Genomic DNA, 26,844 nt, shown 5'->3' with positions numbered 1-26,844 from the left:
ATGTTATTGTTCTGTTTTTCCTTTTTGAGAATTTCCATTTGAATCTCTTATAGATCTAAATCACTGGTGCAGTTATTTTATTCATCATTTAGTTAATTTTGTCCACATTTTCCTCTCTGTTCTTAAACATATTAATTATAGTGTTTTAAAATTCTTACCAACTTTTAATATATGGATACCCTGCAGATTTGTTTCTGTAGTCTGTTCTTTCACTTGGTTTGGGATCATGTGTTCCTGCCTGTGTGTATACCTGGTAATTTTTATGTTTTTATTTTTATCTTTTTGAGACAAGGTGTCACTCTGTCATTAAGGCTGAAGTGCAGTGGCATGGTCATAGCTCACTGCAGCCTGAAACTCCTGGGCTCAGGTAATCCTCCCATCTCAGCCTCCTGAGTAGCTAGGTCTACAGGCATGTGCCACCATACCCAGCTAGTTTTTTGTTTTTGTTTTTGTTTTGAGACAGCGTTTCACTATGTTGCCCACACTGGTCTCAAACTCCTGGCCTCAAGTGGTCCTCCCACCTTGGCCTCTCAAAGTGTGACTTTTATTAAGTGATGAACATTATGTGAAAAAAAACACACACAGAGAGGTCCAGATGATGTTATTTCCTCCAGAGAAAATTTATCCTTCACTTCAGAAGGCACATAGAGTCATGGCTGATCACCTTAAACAGGCAGTGACCACACTGAGAGTTGAGGATGGTTTGCAATCCTGGAAAGTCTCAGTCTACCTCTAGTTTGCCCTAGATTCTCTAGGATTTTCAACTGAGAGCTTGGTGTATTCTGCAGAGTCCTTTCCCCTGATAGGTTCCAAACTCTAATCTTTTATCTCTCAAAAGCTGCTAAAAAAATCACAACAAAGACAAAAATTCCACTCTGCTTTTTCCGAGGCTTTCTGCTTAGGTTTTTTTGGCTTCAGGCCCCACACAGCCCCAGACTTCTGCAGAAGTGCTGAGGGAAAACCTGGCCATGTGTTCTGCTGATCTGCAAGTGTCTGCCCAAAGCTCTGCTAGCTTATCTGACTCCCAGCCAAGTTTTTCAGCCTTCTGCCCATGTTTAGAATCAGCAAATGCCTCCAGGGTAAAAATGGCTGTAGAAGGGCAGCTTACCTTTCCTAGGTTCTTTCCTTTCTGGAGTCTTAGCCCTCTAATTCGATTACTTCAGCAACTCTCTACTGTCATCACAGATAGTTTCTGAATTTTAGCAGACATTTTAGTAGTTTTAGGTAAGGATACTGGTCTTCCATGAGCTATTTCTTTCAACTTGAGAGTAAAAGTATGGGCCTATGTCTTTTTATAATCAGCATCTAGCACAGGACCCAGAATCTAGAAGATACTCTATAAATGCTTTTCAAATTAATGTGTGAATGAATAAATGATTGATTTTCTACTCTAACGAAAGGATAGTTAACCTATTTAATTCAACAAAGTAGATAATCCAGAGATCCTTTCAACTTGGCTTTTTAAAGTCCTGTTTACATTTTTAACAACTTTATTGAGGCATAATTGACATACAACCAACTTCACATACTTTACAATTTGATTAGTTTTGACGTGTGTATACACTGGGAAACCCTCACCACCATCAAGACAGTGAACACTAGCAGGGTACCGTAGTTCATGCCTATAATCCCAGCTACTTGGAAGGCTGAGGCAGGAGGATCCTTGAGGCCAGGAGGTTAAGACCAACCGGGGAAACAGCAAGACCCTCTCTGTAAAAACACACAAAAATTAGCCAGGCGTGGTGACACATGCCTGTAGTCCTTGCTACTTTGGAGGCTGAGGTTGGAGGATCCCTTGAGCTGAGGAGTTCAAGGCTGCAGTGAACTATGATTGTGCTACTGCACTGTAGCCTGGGTGGCAGAGCGAGACCCTGTCTCTTAAAAAAAAAAAAAAAGAATTGTCAAATTTGTTGGTATAAAATAATTTATAATATTTCCCTATTATCTTTTTAATGTTTGTAGAAATTGTAGTGATGTCACCTTCCGTGTGTCTTCTTTTTTTTCATGATCAGTCTGGCTAGAAGCTTACCAGTTTTATTGATCTCAAAGAACTAGCTTTTGGTTTCATTGATTTTCTTTTTTAAGAATTAGATTTATTTATTTTTATTTTTAATTTTCATGAGCACATAGTAGGTGTATATATTTATGGGGTACATGAGATGTTTCGATAGAGGCCTGCAATGTGAGGTAAGCACATCAATGGGGAATGGGCTTTCCATCCCCTCAAGCATTTATCCTTTGAGTTACAGACAATCCAATTACACTCTTATTTTAAAATGTACAATTAACTTATTATTGACTGTAGTTACCCTATTGTGCTACCCATTTCAATGATTTTCTCCATTGCTTTTCTGTTTTCTATTTCCTTGATTTCTGCTCTGATCTTTATTATTTTCTTTCTTTGGTTTATGTTACATTTCATTTTCTCTTGTACTACTTTCTTAAAGTAGAAGCTAAGGCCATCGATTTGAAACTTTTCTTTCCTAATAGAGGTGTTTAATGCTATAAAATTCCCCTTAAGTATGACTATTTTAGCACATTTCAAATTTTTGATGTGTTGTTTTCATTTTCATTCAGTTCAAAATACTTTCTATTTTTCCTTTTGATCTCTTCTTTGACCCATGTATAACTTAAAAGTGTGTTATTTAGTTTTCGAATATTTGGGAATTTTTCAGGCTTTTTGTTGCTGATTTTTAATTTAATTTCATGATGGTTAGAGAACATATTTTGTGTAATATAAGTTCTTTTAAATTTATTGAGTCTTGTTTTATGGTTCAGTACGTGGTCTTTCTTGCTGAATGTTCCCTGTATACTTGAAAAAAAAAAAAGTTCTGTTTTTGCATGAAATGTTCTATAAGTCTCAATTAGATCAAGTTCATTGATTGTGTTGTTCATGGTCTTCTATATCCTTACTGATTTTCTGTCTAATTTTTCTAGCAATATTGAGAGAGAGAGAGCTTGAAATATCTATCTACAATCGGGGAGTTGTCTATTTCTTTTTTCAGTTCTGTTTTTACTTCATGTATTTTAAAGCTCTGTTATTAGCTATAAAAACATTTAGGATTGTAGTTTCGATGATCATTTTGAAATTTTCTTCTTTGCCCCTAGTTATATTCTTTCCTCTGAAATTTACTTTATTTTTTATTAATATAACCAATCCAGCTTCTTTTTTGGTTCATGTTAGCATGGTATATCATTTTCTATCCCTTTGCTTTTATCCTATTCGTGTCTTTATATTTAAAGTGGGTTTCTTGTAGTCAGCTAGGTCTTGACTTTTTTAAAGGTCTCCGGGTGGCTCACGCCTGTAATCCTAGCACTTTGGGAGGCCGAGGCAGGTGAATCCCAAGGTCAGGAAATTGAGACCAACATGGCTAACATGGTGAAACCCCATCTCTACTAAAAAATACAAAAAATTAGCTGGGCGTGGTGGTGGGTGCCTGTAGTCCAAGCTGTTGGGGAGGCTGAGGCAGGAGAATGGCGTGAAGCCGGGAGGCGGAGCTTTTAGTGAGCTGAGATCGTGCCACTGCACTCCAGCTTGGGTGACAGAGTGAGACTCCGTCTCAAAAAATAAATAAATAAATAAATAAAGGTCTCTGATACTTTCTGCCTTTTACTTGGGGTCTTTAAGCCATTTACAGTTAATGCAATTATTAATATGGTTAGACTTAAGTATATTTTATTCTATTTCTCCCATATGCTTCTTGTTTCCCCTTTCCTGTATTTTGCCTCTTTTGAACTATTGAATGTTTTTTATGATTCTATTTTATCTCCTTTGTTGGCTTTTATTTTGTAACTCTTTTAGTAGTTGCTTTAGGGTTTATAGTATACATCTTTAAATTATTACAGTGTATCTTCAAATGATATTGTATCATTTCATATGTAGTATAAGAGCTTTACAATAATATACTACTATTTCTTCCCTCCTAGCCTTTATGTTATTGTGGTTATGCATTTTATTTTAATGTATATTATAAACCCCACCCTACATTATTTTTGTTTAAACTGTCAATTATCTTTTAAAGAGATTTAAATAAATAAGAAAATTGTATGTATTTATTTATGTCATTACCATTTTCAGTGTTTTTTGTTTCTTTGTATAGACCCATATTTCCCTATTTCCATCTGTTACCATTTTCCTTCTTCCTGAGGACTTCCTTTAACATCTCTTATAGGCCGAGCACAGTGGCTAACACCTGTAATCCCACTTTTGGAGGCCAAAGTGGGAGGATTGCTTGAGGCCAGGAGTTCAAGACCAGCCTGGGCAACATAACGAGACCCCCATCTGTATTAGTTCCTTTTCACAGTGCTGATAAAGACATACCTGAAACTCGGAGAGAAAAAAAAAGAGATTTAGTTGGACTTACAGTTCCACATGGCTGGGGAGGACTCAGAATCATGGCAGAAGGCAAAAGGTACTTCTTAGATGGCGACAGCAAGAGAAAATGAGGAAAAAGCAAAAGCAGAAACACCTGATAAACCCTTCAGATCTTGTGAGACTTATTCACTACCATGAGAATAGCATGGTAAAGACCAGCCCCCATGATTCAATTACCTCCTCTTGGGTCCCTCCCACAACACATGGGAATTCTGGGAGATGCAATTCAAGTTGAGATTTAGGTGAGGACACAGCCAAACCATATCATTCCACCCTGGCCCCTCCAATTCTCATGTCCTCACATTTTAAAACCAATCATGCCTTCCCAACATCCTCCAAAGTCTTAACTCATTTCAGCATTAACCCAAAAGTCCACAGTCCAAAGTCTCATCTGAGAAAAGGCAAGTCCCTTCCGCCTATAAGCCTACAAAATCAGAAGCAAGCTAGTTACTTCCTAGATACAATGGGGGTACCGGTATTCGTTAAATACAACCATTCCAAATGGGAGAAATTGGCCAAAACAAAGGGGTTACAGGGCCCATGCAAGTTCGAAATCCAGCGGGGCAGTCAAATTTTAAAGCTCCAGAATGATCTCCATTGACTCCAGGTCTCACATCCTCACATCCAGGTCACACGGATGCAAGAGATGGGTTTCCATGGTCTTGGGCAGCTCTGCCCCTGTGGCTTTACAGTGTACAGCCTCCTTCCTAGGTGCTTTCATGGGCTGGCATTGAGTGTCTGCAGCTTTTCCAGGCACATGGTGCAAGCTGTCAGTGGATCTACAATTCTGGAGTCTGGAGGACAGTGACCCTCTTCTCACAGCTCCACTAGGCAGTGGCCCAGTAGGGACTCTGTGTGGGGACTCTGACCCCACATTTCCCTTCCGTACTCCCCTAGCAGAGGTTCTCCATCAGGGCTTCACCCCTGCAGCAAACTTTTGTCTGGGCATTCAGGCGTTTCCATATATCTTCTGAAATGTAGGTGGAGGTTCCCAAATCTCAATTCTTGACTTCTTTGCACCCACAGGCTCAACACCACGTGGAAGCTGCCATAGCTTGGGGCTTCCACCCTCTGAAGCCACAGCCTGAGCTGTACATTGGCCCCTTTCAGCCACAGCTGGAGCGGCTGGGACACAGGGTACCAAGTCCCTAGGCTGCACACAGCATGGGGACCCTGGGCCTGACCCACGAAACCAATTCTTCCTCCTGGGCCTTCAGGCCTGTGATGGGAGGGGCTGCCATGAAATTCTCTTAAATTCTCCATTGCAGAGAATGTTAATCCCCATGGTCTTGGGGATTAACATTAGGCTCCTTGCTACTTATGCAAATTTCTGCAGCTGGCTTGAATTTCTCCCCAGAAAATGGGTTTTTATTTTCCATTGCATTGTCAGGCTGCAAATTTTCCAAACTTTTATGCTCTACTTCCCTTATAAAACTGAATGCCTTTAACAGCACCCAAGTCACCTCTCGAATGCTTTGCTGCTTAGAAATTTATTCTGCCAGATACCCTAAATCATCTCTCTCAAGTTCAAAGTTCCACAGATCTCTAGGGCAGTAGCAAAATGCCACCAGTCTCTTTGCTAAAACATAACAAGAGTCACCTTTGCTCCAGTTCCCAACAAATTCCTCATCTCCATCTGAGACCACCTCAGCCTGAATTTTATTGTCCATACCACTATCAGCATTTTGCACAAAGCCATTCAACAAGTCTCTAGGAAGTTCCAAACTTTCCCACATTTTCCTGTCTTCTTTTGAGCCCTTCAAACTGTTCCAATCTCTGCCTGTTACCCAGTTCCAAAGTTGCTTCCACATTTTCAGGTATCTTTTCAGCAGAGCCCCACTCTACTGGTACCAATTTACTGTATTAGTCCATTTTCATGCTGCTGATAAAGACATAACTGAAACTGAGAACAAAAAGAGGTTTAATCGAACTTACAGTTCCACATGGCTGGGGAGGACTCAGAATCATGGCAGGAGGCAAAAGGCACTTCTTACATGGGGACGGCAAGAGAAAATGAGGAAAAAGCAAAAGTGGAAACCCCTGATAAACCCATCAGATCTCGTGAGACTTATTCACTATCATGAATAAGTCTAGCACGGGAAAGACTGGCCCCCATGATTCAATTACCTCCCCCTGGGTCCCTCCCACAACACATGGGAATTCTGGGAGATACAAGTCAAGTTGAGATTTGGGTGGGGACACAGCCAAAGCCTATCACCATCTCTACTAAAAAATAAAAAAATTGGCCAGGCATGGTGGCATGCATCTGTAGTCTAGCTACTCAGGAGGCTGAGGTGGAAGGATTGTTTGAGCCCAGGAGTTAGAGGCCATAGTGAGCTATGATCATGCCATTGCAGTCAAGCCTGGGTGACAAAGTGAGACCCTGGCTCAAAAAATAAATAAATAAATAAATAAAATCTCTTTTAGTGCAAGTATACTGGATATGAATTATTTCAGTTTTTGTCCATCTAAAAAAGTTTTCTATTTTGCCTTTGTTTTTTAAATGTATTTTTGCTGGGTATAGAATTCTGGGCTGACTGTTTTCCCCACTGTCTGCAAAGGATGTTGATCCCCTGCCTTCTCACGTACCCTGTTTTTAATGGGAAGTCTGCTGTCAGCCTTGTCTTTGTTCCTGTGTGTCTTTTTCTCAGGCTGCTTTTTAAGATTTTCTTTTGGTCACTATTTTTGAGCAATTTGGTTATGATGTGCATTGCAGTTTTTTTGTGCTGGGGCTTCATTGCTGAAGCTTCCTGTATCAGTGGGTTTATAGTTTTCATCAAGTTTGGAAATTTTTCAGCCTCCTTTGGGGAGTCCAGTATCTCATATTTTAGGCTGCACTGAGGACTGGAAACTCTCAAAGCACTAAGCCAGGATAAGCATAGGACTCATTTTGTTTCTCATCTCTCAGGGATCGTCATCCTTGGTTGCCTTGTTTCATACATTTTTGTTAGTTCCAGTGAGAAGATAAATATGGACTCCATCTTGTTACTCCATCTTGGCCAGAAGCAGATGTCACTTATGTTTGTATTTTAAGACACAGTTTGACCAGCCTGGTTATGTTTTTTTTTTTTTAATTAAAAATAACTTGTGTTAAGGACACATTGAATAGCAGTGTAAAACTGGATATCTAGCAGCCAGTTTGAATTTAGAACTTGGCCATAGATATGGAGAATTGGAAGATGACATAGAAGCTGATTATAATTGATCACGATCTGCTTAGAGCAGTGGTTCTCAACCTTGACCCTACATTTGAATCACCTGAGAGAGTTAAAGAGCACTGATGATTCAGACCCACCCCAGCAGTTCTGATCTAATTTGTCTGGAGCCTGGCCTGGACATCAGGATTATTGGAAGCCCCCAGGTGATTTTGATATCCAACCAAGGTAGAGTCACAGGTGAAGTGGAGAGCTCCTGATACTCCTCTACGTGTTCACATGTTCACAGCCATCTCTAATCCTCTTCCTGTCATTCTTTTCTCCACATCCTCCCTTCCCCCAGCAAAGTCCAGGTTCTCTATGGGGGGACAGACCTGTTTGACTATGAAGTGCGCAGGACGTTCAACAACGACATGCTCCTGGCCTTCATCAGCAGCAGCTGCATTGCTGCCCTGGTCTACGTCCTCACCTCCTGCTCAGGTAGGGCTTCTCTCAAGCCAGCCACCTCCTCCCCTCCCAGGGTGCTCCTGTCTGCCCAGAGCCTGCCTTCTCAAGAATGCTGCAATACTCTTGAGCCCAGTATGTCAGAGCTGGGGACACAGGGATATGCACAGAAATCATCTTCCAACCCCAAGCAGGCAGACTGAGGCCTGGAGGCAGGTTGGGCTGTACCAGCCCGGGTCACACCCTCTACCCTGGGCCCCTGCACAGCTGGACCTTTTGCCTGTTGACCATCTTTCTCCTATTGATAGCCTTGTGCTGGGGAGTCTGGGGTATTGTATTCCTTTGTGGATTACTTTGTAGCCTATTTTGGAGTCCCAAGTCAACTGCCATCTGCCCCCCGATCACTTTTTCACCTCCGTGTGCCCCTGGATACTAGCTGCTGCTTACTCCTGTCTGTATACAGTAGGCACACTCTACTGCCCAAGCAGACAAGACAATGGTAATACTTTCCAAAATGGAAAAGACATTCATTCGTTCATACAACAGATATTTACTGGGCACCAAACTATATGCTAGATGCTGTAAGGTGCCAGGGATCCAGACACAGTTCCTACCCCCAGGTAATATGTAATGTTCATAAGGCTCTTGAGGTAAGGTCTGCAAAGAGGACAATCTGCCACTTGGGCCTCCTGCCTGGTGCCCTTTTTGGGCGTGGAAAACTGAGAATTGGCCCTGTGCCTGTGCTGGGAACAGACAGAGTGGTGAATGGTGACCAGGGTTGGGGAGAAGAGACAGGACCCAGCTGAGGTCAGGGACTCTAGTGGGGTTTGTGTCCCATGAGGGTCCCCCCACCGTCTCCCTGGTGCCTCTTACCCTGCCCAGTGTTCCTGTCCTTCTTCGGGATTGCCAGCATTGGTCTCAGCTGCCTGGTGGCCCTCTTCCTGTACCACGTGGTCTTTGGTATCCAGTACTTGGGCATCCTGAATGGGGTGGCCGCCTTCGTGATCGTGGGCATTGGTGAGTCGCCTCTGTTGCCATGGCAGTGCGCCTCTCACATGGGAAGTCTGCCCCATCCCCTTTCTCCCTGGATACAAAGCCTGGCTTCGCTGGGGGCTCTACACAGCGCCCGCTGAGGCCTAGAGCCTTGGAGTGCAGGGTTAGAATGTGGGTGTTGGGCGGATCCTTGGCATAGGGTGAGTGGAGAGAGCAGGAAGGTTTGCTGGTTGGAGGTGAGGATAGTGGGAAAGGCCCAGGAAGTGTGGGAAGGAGGTCAGGATGTGGGGGAAGGCGCCTAGCTCTGGGTGAGGTTGGGGCCAAGGAGTGTGGTGGGTGGGGCTTGAACTCTCCGTGGGAGGAGCCAATCAGAGGGGTCTCTCCAAACTCTAAGCTCAGAAGCAGGACTCCTGCAGCCTGACCTCCCAGGAGGCCACTCACACTTGGTCTAGGGCCAGGTTGGGCCTGATCCTGGAGACAGCAGAATAATCCTGAGCCTGGCTGGGGACTCCCTCCCACAGGTGTGGACGATGTCTTTGTGTTCATCAACACCTACCGCCAGGCCACCCACCTGGAAGACCCACAGCTGCGCATGATCCACACCGTCCAAACTGCAGGCAAGGCCACCTTCTTCACCTCCCTGACCACAGCCGCCGCCTACGCAGCTAACGTCTTCTCCCAGGTGCGGACCTGTCCTCCATTCCTGTCCTGGCCTCCCACACGCTCATGCATACCTAGCCGCTGGTCTCTGCCCTTCCCACCACCGCTTGAGTGGCCATATAGCCTTCACCTCAAGGTACTTGCCCTGGCTCTAGAGTTCATTTTTGTCACGAATCACCCATTACCCAAACTTAACAAGTGGGAATATTATAATAATCCAGACAGCATGTATTAGGGATCCTCCGTAGTAGTAATCCAGCCTCCACCCTGGAGGACATTTGGCAGTTTCCAAAGCTCTTTCTCGTTTAATCTTCATTACCATGGTAATTGACAAAGGTACAATTACCATCCTATTTTCCAAAAAAGAAACTTGGCCCCTGAGAGGTAAAGTGACTTCCTCAGGATCACACAGCAGATAAGTGAGAAGCCTGACCAAGTCCATAGCGATTCCCCTTCTGCCTGCTTCTGGCTGCATTTTCCTCCCTTGTGCTGACTTCCTCTTGCTGCCTCTGAGTGGGGCTTAGGAGAAGGCATTGAGCCCAGGCTGGGTCCTTGGTACAGAAAGACAGTGAATTGGCCCAAGTCTTTGAGAAACTTTACGACCTGGGCTGAGTAGCCCCTCTGGAAACCAGTAGATGCTTTAGGATTATCCAGGTCCTTCTAGAGAATCACTTCTAGAAGGTAGGCAGAGCTGGGTTCAGCTTCTGCTGTGTGACCTTGGGCAGGCTGTGTGACCTCTCTGAGCCTCGCTTTCGTCATTTGTGGATTATCCAGGGACTGAGATGCGAGGATGATTGTGAAAGTGTTTTACAGAGTGCAGGCTGCTCTGTTGGTGGTTACAGCTTCCTTCCAACTAGCACCTCCCTGTGTGGTCCCTGTCATACTTCTGGAACACACCCATTGCTCCTAGTCCCCAGGGTCCCTGCCTCCATCATGTGGCAGCATTCTCTCCCTCCCCCTCACTAGCACATGGCTTGGTCTAACGGGATGTGTCTTCCTCTGTCCCCCATTCATTCGCGTAATGACAGCTACTGACCACTGCCTCTGTGCCAGGCACTGTTCTGGGCAGTGGACTGCAGATAGACAAGAGCCTCCACTTGAGGTGGGAACCCTTCCCGTGCTGCTGTGTCCCCTGACACCAGCCCTTGGCTCCTGGTGTCCTGTGAGGCTGGTGGCTGGCATTCTGGCAGCCTGGGCCTCCTCCTACTGCCTCAACCTGGGTCAGATCTGGGGTCCTGAGTGTCTCTGGCTGCAGGGGGCACCCAGGCCCCCTGACTGCAGGTCCAACCAGTCCCACATCCCTCTCTTCCTTTCCATCACCAGATCCCAGCCGTCCACGACTTTGGCCTGTTCATGTCTCTCATCGTGTCCTGCTGCTGGCTGGCCGTGCTTGTCACCATGCCTGCAGCCCTGGGCCTCTGGAGCCTCTACCTGGCACCGCTGGAGAACTCCTGCCAGACCAGGTAAGTCGGGCGGGGCCTCCACCCACAGCAGGGTATCCACAACAGGCCTCTGTGAGCCACTCAGTGCAGCAACCTCTCTTCCAAAAGCCTTCTGTATGCCCAGTCCTTTGCTAGGCAGGGAACAGGGAAGGAGAAGATGCTTCCATCCAATAACTGCAATTTGGGATCACCAGTGTCACCAGGAAGTGAGCAAAGCACTTTTGTCCAAGATCTTATGACATCACCATTCACTTCCCAAAGAACCCTGGGAGCTGGGTTCTCTTGCTGTGCCCATTTTACAGATAGAAAACAATGACTCAGGGAGGTTGGGCAGCTTTTTCAAGGTCACCTATTTAGTAGGCAGTAGAGCCTGGATTTAAACCCAAGAACTCTGCCTCCAGATCCCACGCTCTTAGCCACCATGTTAAGTGTCCTCAGGTTCTCATCTTTAGATGTAGTGAGACGTGCGCAGAGTTGAACGGGTCAGTTCAGAGTTGCTGCTGGAGGTTTAGGGGGAAAGACCTTGTGGGCCTGGTGGTTGGGAAGATGGAGGTGGATGGTGGTGGAGTTGAATCAGGCCTGGGTGGCTGCCTGGGGTTGGGAGGATGGAGGGTCTCTGGGCTTGGAACAGGGCCCACTCATTGTGATAAAGGCCTTGGTCAGTCGTGTTCAGGGACCCATGACAATGTCCACTTGCCCATGGTGAGCCCCAGAGGGGCTGGAGGGAGAGAAGGGCCCAGCGAGGAACTTAGACTTGGGCCTGAGATGGACTCCTCAGCTCTCCCCACTCACATCTTCACCCTTCAGGACCCCGCTGTGGTGGTGCAGGTTGGCACTGCACACAGGTGCCCTGGCGGAGGCACTGCTCTGTGTACCATGGGCGCTCAGATTTGACTGTTTTCCGTGACAGTTTCATGATATAGAAGCAGCGTCATGGGGAAAGGGCGCCTTTTCTGATCTCTACAGAGATGCAAAATAAGCCCCACGTCTGCCGCTGCCACCTGGGGCTGTCTCCCCAGTGGTCCTATTGGGCACAGTCGTCTTCCCAGTCAGTCAGCTGTGGGCTTCAAGCCCAGCCTCCTCCCTCGGCAGCCGTGAAACCCTGGACAGGTGACTTCACCTCTGCATCTCAGTTTCCTTTTCTGTGAAATGGTTGTGATGTCAGCAGCACTGTGATACCTGGGTTCATCTGTGTGTGAGTCCCATGAGGATTAAGTGAGATAATCCACGCAGGGCTCCCAGCTCACTGCTGGCACGTGGCAGTGGTATTAGCCACACACACAGCGCTCGTATCAGCCGTGAGGATTATTCTGGTGCCCAGTCCCTAGGGTGGGCTGTGTCTCTCATGTGTTCACTCCAGCTGAGACCTCGGCCACGCAGCTACACCCTCAGCCCAGCCCTGTTCCCTCCTCCTGGCTCCCCTGAGTATTAAGTTGGTGGCAGAGCCCCTGGGCCACACAGCAGCAGAGGAATGAGTCCCCTGATTTGACCACCTTAGTGCCCGGGCCACTATGTGTTGTCATCCCCTCTTCCTGGGTAATGTTTGCTGTCACCATTTGTCTCTCTGGAGGAAGACTGGCACCTGAGGGCCCTGGGGTAGATGGTACTAGAAAGAAACCAGGTGACCAGCTCCCAGAAGTCTGGGGTGCTCATCCTTTGTGTGATGTCAGCAGCACTGTGATACCTGGGTTCACCTGATCCTCAGGGCCCTGCCCCACCCTCCCTGGGTACCCAGGACCCTCTCGTTCACCCCTGTCCCCTACTCTATACACAGCTGCCACCAGAATTGCAGCCGGAAGAGCTCCCTGCACTTCCCCGGAGACGTGTTTGCTGCTCCCGAGCAGGTTGGAGGCAGCCCCACCCAGGGCCCCATACCCTACCTGGATGATGACATCCCCTTGCTGGAGGTCGAGGAAGAGCCAGGTGAGAGCTGGCACAGGCCTGCCCTACTGACCCCAGTGAGACCCAGCGCTGCCTCTGCCAGGGGAGTAACACTTGACAAGTTGGTCCTGAGGCTGGGGGCTGGACAAGATGGCCTGCAGGCTTCCTCACCAGGCATCTGGGCTTCCCTGGAAGCGAGCATGGACCACAGTGGGCTTTGACTCAGGCTCTGACGGGCCACCGCTCTGCCCTGGCAGTGTCACTGGAGCTGGGAGATGTGTCCCTGGTGTCTGTGTCCCCCGAGGGTCTGCAGCCAGCCTCCAACACGGGCAGCCGTGGCCACCTCATTGTGCAGCTGCAGGAGCTGCTGCACCACTGGGTCCTGTGGTCAGCCGTCAAGAGCCGCTGGGTGATCGTGGGTAAGTGGGCCCTCTGGCCCTGCCCCCTGTCTCACAGCTCCACCCCCGAAACACACAGGAACTGGGAGCCCACCCCCTCTCGCAGATGCCCCAGCTTCAGAGGCCTGGGCTGGGGTCTCTCCCTCTCTGACCCCCCCTCCTTCCTGTGCAGAATGAAGCTGGTCATGGCGGCTGTTGCTCATTGGCCCCTGCTGTGTGCCAGCCACTCACACTGGGCAGTAGCACAGAGCGTGCCACGCATGGGCCCTGGAGTTAGACCCACTTGAGTCTGAGTCCCAGTTTGGCCGCGTCCTAGCTGTGTGAATTTGGCTATTCCAGTCCGTTTAGCACTCAGTTCCTATTCTGTAATTGAGGATGAGAACGGTGGCTAGGAAGGCAGCTGTAAGTGGAGAGTATGTATAAAGACCTCAGCCCAGCGCATGGCATGCGGTAAGTGCTCAGTGAATGTCAAGTGCTATTATCATTGTCATCTTCGACAGTATTTCAGAGTTGTGTGAGATCAAGTAGTGCACCAGCTCTTCATAAACTATGAGGTGCTCTGAGGTGGTGGCCGCCTCTTGTCCAGGAGTATTAGATTATAGCTTATAGTCAAACCCCAGGGGACACCACAAAGCAACTGATCCCTGGCCCTGTAGGACCATCCCCAGCAAGCTTTGCCCACGGGCTGGCATGCAGGGCCTTCCCCCTCACCCTTAGGACACCCGCCCCCCAACAACCAGAGCAGTTGTCTCCCGGCACTTTGGAGCCCCACTGGGAATAGACCAGCTGGGCCCAGCCCCACCTGGTATAGCGCCCTTTCCTCACAGGGCTGTTCGTCTCCATCCTCATCTTATCCCTGGTGTTCGCCAGCCGGCTCCGCCCCGCCAGCCGGGCCCCGCTACTCTTCCGGCCTGATACCAACATCCAGGTGCTGCTGGACCTCAAGTACAACCTGAGCGCCGAGGGCATCTCCTGCATCACCTGTTCAGGTGAGGCTTCTAGCCAGGCCATCCCTGGCCCGCTCAGGTGTCCAGGTCCCAAAGACTGTTGGTCTGAGAGATGCAGGATCCAGGGTCCCCATCAATGCCAGACCTCAGGCAAATCCCACTCCCCTCTGAGCCCCCATGTTCCCACAGTTCATTCAACAGATGCCTGCTGGGTGCTGGCTCTGGGGAGGTACTGTGGGCGGGAGGCATAGGCTTCCCAAGCTCAGGGAGTTCACATTCCAGCTCTAGGGACCGGTCACTGTAATAGTAGATCTGAGCTTTGGTGGAGGAAGAATAGGGTGTCTTAGAGGCCCACGTCATGGAAGGCTTCCTGGAGGAAGTAACGTCTAGGCCAGAACTCACAAGAATTGGGAGGAGTTAGCCAGGCTGGGAGGGGAGAGGAGGAAAGCAGAGGGGTTAACCAGGTGGGGAGGGGAAAGGAGGGAAGGGGTGGGGTTAGCCAGGCTGGGAGGAGAAAGGAGGGAAGAGGAGGGGTTAGCCAGGTGAGGAGGGGAGCCCAGCCAGGACCCCAGCCAGGACCCAGCCAGAGCCCAGCCAGGACCCAGCCAGAGCCCAGCCAGGACCCCAGCCAGAGCCCAGCCAGAGCCCAGCCAGGACCCCAGCCAGAGCCCAGCCAGAGCCCAGCCAGGACCCAGCCAGGACCCTAGCCGGGACCCAGCCAGAGCCCAGCCCCTACTCCCTGTGCCTCTTCCTCTGGGAACTGCCTCTTGGAGGGACCCCTTCAGAGTACAGCAGAGTGCTTCGGCTTTACAAAGGGCAGGCGAGGCCAGAACCCAACGGGGCTGCGAGTCCCTCCCTGGGCAGGTCCTTTTACCTCTGCTTTCCACTCCATCAGGTGGGGTTCATGGGAACAGCCTCAGGATGGCTGTGAGGATTAAAACTTTGAAGTTGTAGTTCTCTCATTTCTAATTTAAAAAACCCAAAGAAAGGGCTAACACACAACACTTGAGGCAAAACAGGAATATATGTCTCCCACCCATGTCTGCCAGCTGATGACCTTGGGTCACTCTAACAGTCACTCCTGTTAATTGGATGCAGAGGATGTGATGTCCCACCCCCGAGGGAAGTGTGGCATCATCTCCACCCGACAGAGGCGGCAGAGTGGCACAGAGAGGGTGAGCACGGGGGCAGAGTGGCACAGAGAGGGCGAGCGGGGGCAGAGTGGCACAGAGACAGCAAGCAGGGGGCAGAGTGGCACAGAGAGGGCGAGCAGGGGGCAGAGTGGCACAGAGAGGGTGATCAGGGGGCAGAGTGGCACAGAGAGGGGGAGCAGGGGGCAGAGTGGCACAGAGACAGCGAGCAGGGGGCAGAGTGGCACAGAGACGGCGAGCAGGGAGCAGAGTGGCACAAAGACAGCAAGCAGGGGGCAGAGTGGCACAGAGACTGCAAGCAGGGGGCAGAGTGGCACAGAGAGGGCGAGCAGGGAGCGTTTCAGTGTTTTTCTCTGGGCAGGCTGATGGTGCCTTTCTCTGGGCCTAAAATTCCTATAAATTTGGTATTTGATTTTTTAAAAGTTCTTTCTAGTTTCTTTCTGACCCCTGACACCCACCCCCTCCAGTCCCTGGGCCCCAGTTCCTGAGACTGTCTCAGATCCCAGCCTCTTCCCTCTGCCCATCGGGCCCAGGCCGGGATGTCCTGCTGTCCTGCTGTCCTTGACATGGCGCTGGGGGGCAGGTCTGTTCCAGGAGAAGCCCCACAGCCTGCAGAACAACATCCGGACGTCCCTGGAGAAGAAGAGGCGAGGCTCAGGGGTCCCCTGGGCCAGCCGGCCTGAGGCCACCCTGCAGGGTGAGCACTGGGGGTGGAGGGTGGGGAAATCCTCCCTGGTGCTAGGGTTGAGGGCCCTGTAAGGAGAGCAGATAAAATTCCTTCTGGATTCTCCTTCAAGAAGGAGAGTGTGTGTTCCTGGTCACTGCAGAGGAGCTGGGGATGGGGGGTGAATTTGGGGCCCTCACCTCCCATCCCGCCAGGACAGTAGGCTCCCGCGACACCCTGGTCTGTGGTGCCCCCAGAGCCTCCCTGTGCACCAAAGCCACCCTGAGTGTCCAGGGGCAGAGGTGGGCATCCTGGGCCCTGAACACTGGCTTGTCCCTGCTGGAGTCTCCCTCAGAGGTGGGTGCTGGGTCAAGTGTACTGGGGGAATGAATGCCCCATCAGGCAGCTGTGTCTGTCCCTGTCACCCTACGGCACTGTTGCCACCTCTATCCTACTACTGTCACTCCCAGCACCAGCCCTGTGCCAACACTAGCACATTTTCAGCAGGATGTCCTCCATCACTGTCACCTCCGCTATCTAGGCCACCCCATCCCAGTGACGACCACCTCCCCCACCATCCCTACCACCCCATCCAGTGCCCACGACCTCCCCCACCATCCCTCCTACCCCATCCCTGTGCCCACCATCCCTGCCACCCCATCCCAGTGACTACCACCTCCCCCACCATCCCTGCCACCCCATCCCTGTGCCTACTATCGATACCCCACCATCCCTGCCACCCCATCCCTGTGCCTACCATCTCCCCCATCATCCCTGCCACCCCATCCCTGTGCCCACTATCTCCCCCACCATCTCTGCCACCCCATCCCTGTGCCTATCTCCCCCACCATCTCTGCCACCCCATCCCCATGCCCGCTATCTCCCCCACCATCCCTGCCACCCCATCTCTGTGCCCACTATCTCCCTCACCACCTCCCCCACCATCCCTGCCACCCCATCCTGTGCCCACCACCTCCCCCACTATTATTGCCATGGACCTGGTCCAGTAGAGAGGGGCACAGCCAGCATTTTGAGATGAGCCCAAGGCCAGGACTGAGCTCGTTAGTCGACAGAGCTGAGGGTGGGCTGCTCCACGGTCAGGAGAAGCCAGTCGAGGTCAAGTCCACCCCTCTTTCATCCCTTATTTGTCCGTAGATTTCCCAGGCACCGTGTACATCTCTAAAGTGAAGAGTCAAGGCCACCCCGCTGTCTATAGGCTCTCCTTCAATGCCAGCCTGCCTGCTCCTTGGCAGGCTGTGTTGCCCGGGGATGGAGAGGTGCCGTCCTTCCAGGTGAGCCTGGGCTGTCGTGAAGTGAGCCGCCACCACTGTGGGTGGTGGGGGGCTCTCAGGGCCACACTGGTGGGCAGCCCTGGCCACATAGGGAGGGAGAAGCAGCTTTGAGGATGAAGACCCCCCTCCCCTAAACCAGCCATGTCTGTGACAGGGACCTGCCGAGTGGTAGCAGCGTGGGCTTCTGAGTCAGCCAGGCCTGGATTCAAATCCTGGCTCTGCCATTTATTAACTGTGTGTCTTTGGGCAGATTACTTACTCTCTGAGCCTCAGTTTCCTCATCTGTGACATGGGGATGCAACAAGCACCAGCCAGCATTGTTGGAGGGGTGTGAGGTGAGGCCTGTGCCGTGCAGAACGCCTGGGTGCAGTCCCTCCTCAGGCAGTGGCGGCCAGGAATCTTGCTGTCCTTGGTAGCTGCTCCAGCGCTGCAGAAAGGAGTCCCCGAGCCCAGACTTGAGTTTTCCCCTTCATGGGAGTCATTTGTGTTTCTTTTCTTTTTCTTTTTTTGGGGGGTGGGGGGAGGACAGGGGCTTGCTCCGTCACCCAGGCTGGAGTGCAGTGGCATGATCATAGCTCATTGCAGCCTCGACCTCCTGGGCTCAAGCGATCCTCTCTCTTCAGCCTCCTGAGTAGCTGTGACCACAGGCACACACCACCACGCCAGCTAATTTTATCTTTTATTTTTTGTAGAGACAGGGTCTCTCTGTGTAGCCCAGGCTCATTTGTGTTTCTTTAACGTGGTACGCACCCTCCATGGTGACAGGGAGACGCGCCAATTCATTTGTTCAGGATTTATATTTCCATTTGGAAGATGAGGTCTCTGAGGCTTTTCCTGCCTCTAAGCCTCTGCACGTGCAGTTCCCACTGCCTGAAAAGCTTTTCCTTCAGCTTCGTGCGTGGCTGACTCCTTGGTGCTCGTTCAGGTCTCGACACGCCTGTTGGTCCCCACAGAGCCCTGCCCCGGCGCCGTTCTCGCCTTGCCCTCCTCTCCCTGCCATTTATCCTGTCTTATCTTCCTTATTCTCGGAAGCCATCATCATTGCCAGCTCCAAGAGGTCAGGGACCGTGCCCCTCAGAGCTTGGCACACTGCCTGGCATGGGACAGACACTCAGTGAATGATTGTTGAAGGAAGAAACAAGGCTCAGAGAGGGAGGAAGGGATTTGCCCAAGTGCTGAACTCAAACCCAGGCCTCCCAAGCCTCTGCCCAGGGCTCTGTCCCCAACTCCGAGGACTGGGACAGGGTGAACTATGCCGAGGAGGGAGGGGACGGAGCCTGAGGCTGGCCCAGGCTGAGGCAGCCCCCCCGAGTCATGTGTCTTGTCTCTGTCAACCCACTGCTTAGGTGTATAGAGCGCCTTTTGGTAACTTCACCAAGAAGCTGACCGCTTGTATGTCTACAGTAGGGCTGCTCCAGGCGGCGAGCCCCTCCCGCAAGTGGATGCTGACGACCTTGGCCTGTGATGCCAAGCGGGGCTGGAAGTTTGACTTCAGCTTCTACGTGGCCACCAAGGAGCAGCAGCACACCCGGTAACAGAGCCTGGCAGACAAGCCGGTGCCCATCAGCCCGGCTGCTTCTTTGCCCTTTTCTCTCTTTTCTCTCTCTTTTCACATGAGGGATGCCAGCAGGCCCCCTCACTTTTTTTTTTCTTACTCTGTTGCCCGGGCTGGAGTGCAGTGGCACAATCTTGGCTCACTGTAACCTCTGCCTCCCAGGTTCAAGTGATTCTCCTGCCTCATCCTCCTGAGTAGCTGGGATTACAGGCATGCACCACCACTGGTACCTGCTTAATTTTTGTATTTTTAGTAGAGATGGGGTTTTGCCATGTTGGCCAGGCTGGTCTTAAACTCCTGAGCTCAGGTGATTCACCTGCCTTGGCCTCCCAAAGTGCTGGGATTACAAGCGTGAGCCACTGCACCCAGCCCTGAGGGATGCCAGCAGACTCCTTTAAGAAACTGCTGGCCAGGTGCGGTGGCTCATGCCTCTAATCCCACCTTGGGAGGCCGAGGTGGGCGGATCACGAGGTCAGCTGATAGAGACCATCCTGGCTAACACGGTGAAACTCCTTCTCTACTAAAAATACAAAAAATTAGCCGGGCATGGTGGCATGCACCTGTAGTCCCAGCTACTCAGGAGGCTGAGGCAGGAGAATCACTTGAACCCAGAGGCAGAGGTTGCAGTGAGCCGAGATCGCGCCTCTGCACTCCAGCCTGGGCAACAGAGCGAGACTCCGTCTCAAAAAAAAAAAAAAAAAAAGAGAAAAAGAAACTGCTGTCCATTTCCACCTACCTGCTCAGATGGGTCTCTGCCCAGGGCTGGGGAGTGGAGAACATTGGCAAAGAGACGGGCCCGGGAGCTGCTCCCCACCTTGATAGCTCCTCAGGGGTTGCAGTGGCCACCTGGCTGTCCCTCTGGCATACCAGGCCCCTTTCCATCTCAGGCCCTTTGCATTTACTGCTCTCTGTGCCTAGAATGCTTTCCCCAGGTCCTCAAGTGCGAGACAACTTCTCAAGATTCAAGTCCCTGTCCAAAAGTCATCTCTTGGGAGAGGCTGTCCCTCTCCAAGTGCCACATCCAGCCTCTCTCCATACATCACCCACTGCTCTCCTGGCCCCATTGCCACCTGCCACCATGCTGACCTGCAGTGTTACCTGTCTTCCCACAGGAGCACACAGGCATCCTGTGGTAGCACCTTGGCCATCTCATTTGGTGCCGCCTCCCCAGCACCTGTCACGGTGTCTGGGGTAGTAGGTACAAATAAGTACTTGCTGAATGAATGAATGAGTACACTCCACACTTCCTGGACAAGGCACTCACCCACACTCTAAATATATCATTAATTCAGAAAATGTTTATTTAATGCCCCCGCCCCTTCCACTGGAAGGAGAGCGAGGGGAGGGCCCCTGTCGCATTCACTTGCCACAGGCCCAGTCCCTGCTAGCACCCAGTGTGAAGTCGGGTCCCCACTACATGCCGAGTCAGAGGCTGCATTCTGTGCTCTCGGGATCTCCACGCCATCCAGGGGCACCTTTTCTGGGGTTTCATTCCCCATGTTGTAAACACAGCCCAGCATCCATTTATCTATGGAGGCCATATTAGCCAAAGGTCTCCTCTCTCCGCCGTTCACTGATTTAACAAACTGTGGGCTTCAACTGTGCCGGCACTGTGCTAGGGATATGGTAGTGACAAAGACAGATGTGACTCCTGCCCTCGGGCTGTCTAGCGGGAGACAGGCCGCTAACAAGTAAACAGCGATATCATTCCAAACTATGATACGTGCTCTTGAAAGAAATAGCCCCACTGTCATTGTGGAGAACAGTGGTACAAGGCCATGCTCGGTGACACACAGGGACTGTGGTCTCTGACAGAACTCGGTGATACGCGGGGACTGTGGTCTCTGACAGGACTCGGTGACACACAGGGACTGTGGTCTCTGACAGAACTTGGTGATGCACGGGGACTGTGGTCTCCGATGGGGCTCAGTGACACATGGAGACTGGTCTCTGACGGGGCTAGCTTTGGAGTGTCAAACACCCACAGGAGCCTGAACTCTGCATGGGGCTGAGGGCTGCAGCTTGGAGGCCAGGGAATGGCAGGACAGCCACCCACTGGGTCCTTTCCAGCCTGGGACCCTGACTTGGGGGTGGGGGCCCCTCTGCCTGTCCTCCCCTGAGCCCCAGGCTGGGCTCACTCTGCACAGACACATCAGTGGGCCAGGGGTCAGGCAGGCTGCCTGGATGAGCTGGAAACATTCTAGAAAGAACTTTGAGCTGCACTGGGTCTAGTGGTTAGCCAGCTGTTGACACTGGAGCCCTTCCTTCCTATAGAATCTAGAGACTCCCTAACTGTTGGGGTTGAGGCAAGGCTGGGGGCTTCTGAGCGAGGACCACTAGGGTTGGCCCTGGGGTCCCTCCTGAACCCTCGTACCCCCGGGGGACAGTTTGAAAGCTGCTGGTCTTCTCCACCCTTCATGACTCCTATGGGGAGACTGAGACCCAGAGGGGCAGGGCCTTTACTAGGTTCCCATAGTCAGCCTTGGCAGGGGCGGGGATAGAACAGCCTCCAGACCCCCAGCCCAGGGCACTTCCCCCAGCCCTCAACCTGAGAACAAATCCCCATGCTGGGGCAGAGCCCGAGTCCAGACCCCATGACACCCCAGCCCCAGTCCCAACCCTGGCCTGCTGGCGTCAGCTCCCCTGACTCCTCCTAGCCTTTCCGGCCTCAGCCCGGCCTCCGTTCCCTCCACAGGAAGCTGTACTTCGCCCAGTCCCACAAGCCCCCCTTCCACGGGCGCGTATGCATGGCACCCCCTGGCTGCCTGCTTAGCTCCAGCCCCGATGGGCCTACCAAAGGCTTCTTCTTCGTGCCTAGTGAGAAAGGTACGGCAAGGGCACACAGGTGGGGACCTCAGGAGCTGAGACCTCGGGGCTCAGGAGCTGGACCCTGCCTTCCCTTACAGCTGTGACTCCCTGTTCGCAGTGCCCAAGGCCCATCTCTCAGCCACCTTTGGCTTCAACCCCTGCGTGAACACGGGCTGCGGGAAGCCGGCGGTGCGGCCACTAGTGGATACCGGGGCCATGGTCTTTGTGGTCTTCGGCATTATTGGCGTCAACCGCACTCGGCAGGTGGACAACCACGTCATTGGAGACCCGGTACGGGGCATGCGTTGGGCAGATGCCGAGGGCCCCAGCTGCAACAGTCTTGCAAATAAGCACCTGTCCAGGGAACCATGTCCAGCTCCTCACACCCCCTCTTGGCTCCTCAATGGCTCCTCTAACCCAGACAGAACCCCGATGGGCCCCTGGGGGTCCGGTTTTTCTTGAGGACTCAACGGCGTTGACCTCTTAGATTCACCCAGGAATCTGGGTTTAGGGCCCAAGCTGGATGCCTGTGAGGGACTGGAATGGAGAGAGGGCAATCCAGGTGGACACCTCTGTGCCTTCCTCCTTGCCCTCCCCCTTCCTCTGAGCTCGGCCGTGGCTTTCTCTCTGAGGCCTCCCTCCCTCACATGCACTCCTGTCCAATGTGGGGCTCTTCAGTTTTTGAAAGCACTGGTTGAGCCGGGACTGTTCTGGGCACGTAGTGGGTGCTAAAGATTCCTAGAAGGAAGGACAGGTGGGTGTCCTTTGCCTTTATTAGTCACAGCCCAGCGAGGTACACGGGAATGGCAGCCATGGAGTAAGTCGGGGGCAAGGTGGAGTCGGAGGAGATCTGTGTGTTCAGTCCACACTGGGTGTCTGCAGGCGCTCGGAGCAGGGGTGGGAGGACCAGGCAGGTTCTGCAGGACAGTGAGGATGTGGCTGTCTGGGAGGGTGGGGAGAAAAGCAAGAAGTCCAGGTGAGAAGGTGGTGAGGGAAGGGGAGGAGGTGAAACAGAAGGTCCTGTGTGGGGTGGGCAGTGATGGGAGCAGAAGACGCTGGCGGGGGCAGGGCAGAGGGTTAGGGTGGAGCAGTGGGTGAGCAGTTGCAGGCTGCCAACATGAGGGTGACAGGTAGCAGGAAGCTGCTGGAGGTTCTGCCCCAGGGTTGGGGGTGAGCACCCAGGACTGAGTCCCCGTCTCACTGAGCGGCCCGGGCCGGCTTGTGTCTCCTTGGGAAAGGGTAGTGTTGTCTACGACAGCAGCTTTGACCTCTTCAAGGAAATTGGGCACCTGTGTCGCCTCTGCAAGGCCATCGCAGCCAACTCCGAGCTGGTGAAGCCGGGTGGGGCCCAGTGCCTGCCTTCAGGTGCGTGGGGTGTGGGGAGCTGGTTCCTCCAAGGGAGGATGGACTGACTGGGGAGGCACAGAGGCCGTGGTCCAAGGTAGACAGCCCGAAGGACAGTGTCTGGCATGTGGGGGTCTTTTGCAGATGTGTATCTGTGCTGAGCATGTCCACACCAGGGTGGGGTGTGTGCCGGCAGTCGAGGGTTTTTGGATGTGAGCAGGCTTGTGTGTGAACAGGACTGGTGCAGAGGTGCATGTGTGTGGGATGGGGGCACATCTGCAGGAGTAGCTTTTCCAAAATTAGGGGGCAGGGCCAGGGGCTGGCCCCACAGCCAATGTGGATGAGGTCACCGCCGGGGTGTCCCTGGGAGGGGCCCACAGGTCATGTTCCACCCTGATGGCAAATGCATGTTGTAGGTTTCCCAATGCCGTTGCCAATGGTTACAAGCACTCTAAGCCTCAGAGGTATGTGAGTGCGTGGGCACAGGTGTGATGCAGGGGGACAGGCTCTTCCAGGGCCACCACCCACTCCCTTTCTTGCCTCTCCCCGCAGGCTACAGCATCTCCTCCTTCCTACAGATGTTGCACCCTGAGTGCAAGGAGCTGCCCGAGCCCAACCTGCTCCCGGGGCAGCTGTCCCACGGGGCAGTGGGCGTCAGGGAGGGCCGCGTGCAGTGGATCTCCATGGCTTTCGAGTCGGTGAGCCCAGGCAGCTTCGCTGGGTGCCATGCTGCGTACTTACCCGGGGTGTGCCACCTCTGATCCCAGCCCTCTTCCCAGATCGGGGGGGAGATGCTGAGGCCCAGAGAGGTGGAGTGACTTGCCTGAGGTCACATAGTTAGTGGGTGTCAGTGTCGAGTGTGAAACCAGACCGCCTAACTGCAGAGCTCTGCCCTTTCTTCCCCATGGGCGGCCTGCCAGTTCCCTTCCACCCACCTTTCCCCTTCCCTCCCTCTCCACCAACTGGGGGTCCACGGTATTTTTTAGTCTCTGGTCTGTAGGGGCCGGTGGAAGTCCAGGATGCCCCCCTCTGCCACTGTGGGAGGCCAGGTTGGGGCCCCAGACCCTGGCAGCCTCCCTCAGGGTGGCCAGGAGTCCGGCCATCCCCCGTACCTCCCTGCTGCCTGTCACCCCTGGATGCTCGCTGGGCTCTGCCCAAGGAGGCATAGGCACACATGTGTGCACATACCCACACATGCACACACTCCTGACCTGGGCACTGTGGGGACTCTCGGCCCTGGCACGTGGCTCTCCCAAGCTTGGCAAGTCTGTCCCTGCTGCCTCCGTGCAGAGACCTGGGCTCAATCCTTGCTGGGATCCTGGTGTGCTCTGTGTCCCTGAGCAAGTTACTCGTCCCCTCTGGCCTCATCTGTAGAAGAGCCCCTCTGGCAGGTGTGGAGATAAGAACACATGGGAAAGTCTGGGGACTAAGAATCAATGTGACGGCTTAACTGGGGAGGTGATTCTCCTCTGGCCCCCCACCCTGACTTCCTTCCCACTATTTATTTGTGTTACTCATTGCACAACCAACGAAACCAGCCACCAACCAGGAGGGCCTCAGAGCCCTCAGCGAGCCCCCAGGCAAATGCAGACACCAGTTCAAAGCCCCAGATGGATCTTTTTTAGGTTATGTTTTTTTTGCTGTGGTAAAATATACATAAGGTAAAATTGACCATCTTAACCGGTTTTTTTGTTTGTTTGTTTGTTTGTTTTGAGTCAGAGTCTCTGTCACCCAGGCTGAAGTGCAGTGGCACGATCTTGGCTCACTGCAACCTCCACCTCCCGGGTTCAAGCACTTCTCCCACCTCAGCCTCCCCAGTAGCTGGGACTACAGGTGCACACCATCACACCTAGCTAATTTTTTTTATTTTTATTTTTTGGTAGAGACGGGGTTTCACCATATTGGCCAGGCGGGTCTCGAACTCCTGACCTCAGGTGATCTGCCTGCCTCAGCCTCCCAAAGTGCGGGGATTATAGGCGTGAGCCACTGTTCCCAGCCGGTGACTGGTTCATTTTACTCAGTGCAAGGTTCACCATGTTGCAGCAAGTGTCAGAACTCACCTCCCTCTGCAGGCTGAAGCCCCAGGCTGAAGCCCCAGGCAGTTCCAGGGAGGAGAGAAGTCCCCACTCAGGCTCACCACACGGCAAGGCGCCCGCTTCCAAGCTGACCCCACCAGCACTCAGACACGCACGCACCCACGCACACACACACGCAGACCTACTATGAACTGGCTTGTGCTCAGCAAGAGCAGAATTGATGAGCAGATACCTTAAGAATCTTTTAGAGCAGGGCGAGTGCCTATTTCTCTCATTCATCATCCATGAGCACCTCTCGGGGCTGGGCACTGTGGGCCAGCCAGGCTGCTCCTGCCCTTGCAATTCACAGTCCCACCTGCCAGGGCCAGGCAGGTTGCCAGGCAGTGACAAGAGCAGGGGAAACACTGAGGGTTTGGAGACACTAAGGAGGCCCACCTTGGGGCATCAAGGAAGGCTTCCTGGAGGAGATGGAACCCCAGAAAGCCCTGAAGGATGAGCAGGAACTGGCTGAGCAGGCAGAGGGAACAGCATGCACTCTGTGTGGATAGGAGAGCATGGGGGGCCCTGGGAGCTGAAAGGAGTTCTGGTGGACAGGGACTGTGGTTGCATGTGGACCAGTGCTGCTGTCACAACCACATGATGCCTCCAGAAGCTGGTGGGGACTCATTTTGGATTGAATCGTTGTTCACACCCTCCCCAACACACGCAGCACTCCATTGGTGGCCGCAGAGCAGACCAGCCATGCCTGGGAAGGGCAGGTGGGCCACAGCCCCTGCCTGTCTCACCAGCTCACGTCTCTCCCCACAGACCACGTACAAGGGCAAATCCTCCTTCCAGACCTACTCGGACTACCTGCGCTGGGAGAGCTTCCTCCAGCAGCAGCTGCAGGCCTTGCCGGAGGGCTCAGTCCTGCGCCGGGGCTTCCAGACCTGCGAGCACTGGAAGCAGATATTCATGGAAATCGTAGGCAAGCGGCAGCCTCGACCCTCCATCCTGGGTGGGCAGGAGGCAGAGGGACCTGGGGCCGGGAGGGCACAGAGCGGCCTGAGTCACACTCTCCATCCTGGCCAAGAGCCCTGAGGAAACCGGGTGGCACGGTGGCTGGGACATTGATCAGAGGCTGGAGTTTGGGTCCTCTCCTGTCGGGGGCATCTGGCCACGTTCTCTGATCTGGACTTTGGCCACCTAAAAAGTAACAGTCATGACCATGATGGCAGCTGCCAGTTACCAGCCCCTCCTAGGTGCCTAGGCTCCGGGCTGAGGGCCTGCCTGACCTGTGTTCTCTTCAACTCCAAACAAGGCCGGTAGGGTAGGTCCTGTTATGACCCCATTTTACAGACTGGGAATCGGAGTCCCAGAGAGGTCAAGGACTCACCCCAGCAGCACAGCTTGCTGCGACCGCCCACACAGCAGCGCACTGAGGCCCTGTCCTCCCTTGCAGGGGTGCAGAGCGCCCTGTGCGGCCTGGTGCTATCCCTGCTCATCTGCGTGGCCGCGGTGGCTGTGTTCACTACCCACATCCTGCTCCTGCTGCCCGTGCTCCTCAGCATCTTGGGTACGTAGGCGAGGGGCTGGCGGGCACCCGGCTGGTAGGGACGGGAACAGGCAGTCTCCCCGGTGACCCCAGGTAGCCTCCAGGCCTCTGAACCCTTCACTGTCACATCTCAGTGGAGGCTCATAGGACTGTCTCTCCTGCATG

General features: G+C 52.6%; 1 protein-coding gene across 1 annotated transcript in view; it reads left to right on the top strand.

Annotated features, from left to right (window-relative positions):
* DISP3 (dispatched RND transporter family member 3) overlaps window positions 1-26,844 on the top strand; it is a 56,365-nt gene that overhangs the window by 27,204 nt on the left and 2,317 nt on the right. Inside the window, exons 4-19 of the mRNA XM_003822081.5 lie at window positions 7,874-8,010; window positions 8,857-8,991; window positions 9,489-9,649; window positions 10,951-11,090; window positions 12,844-12,992; window positions 13,208-13,369; window positions 14,176-14,337; window positions 16,030-16,143; window positions 17,266-17,402; window positions 18,749-18,933; window positions 21,653-21,783; window positions 21,884-22,056; window positions 23,004-23,130; window positions 23,662-23,807; window positions 25,953-26,112; window positions 26,587-26,700. Coding sequence (XP_003822129.2) covers window positions 7,874-8,010; window positions 8,857-8,991; window positions 9,489-9,649; window positions 10,951-11,090; window positions 12,844-12,992; window positions 13,208-13,369; window positions 14,176-14,337; window positions 16,030-16,143; window positions 17,266-17,402; window positions 18,749-18,933; window positions 21,653-21,783; window positions 21,884-22,056; window positions 23,004-23,130; window positions 23,662-23,807; window positions 25,953-26,112; window positions 26,587-26,700 — 2,333 coding nt within the window. The remainder of the gene's footprint in view (window positions 1-7,873; window positions 8,011-8,856; window positions 8,992-9,488; window positions 9,650-10,950; window positions 11,091-12,843; window positions 12,993-13,207; window positions 13,370-14,175; window positions 14,338-16,029; window positions 16,144-17,265; window positions 17,403-18,748; window positions 18,934-21,652; window positions 21,784-21,883; window positions 22,057-23,003; window positions 23,131-23,661; window positions 23,808-25,952; window positions 26,113-26,586; window positions 26,701-26,844) is intronic.

Source organism: Pan paniscus, chromosome 1 (genome assembly GCF_029289425.2).
Source record: "Pan paniscus chromosome 1, NHGRI_mPanPan1-v2.0_pri, whole genome shotgun sequence".
NCBI classification, from domain to species: Eukaryota; Metazoa; Chordata; class Mammalia; order Primates; family Hominidae; genus Pan; species Pan paniscus.
Note: the sequence above shows the minus strand (reverse complement) of the source record. Positions and strands in the feature narration are given on the sequence as shown.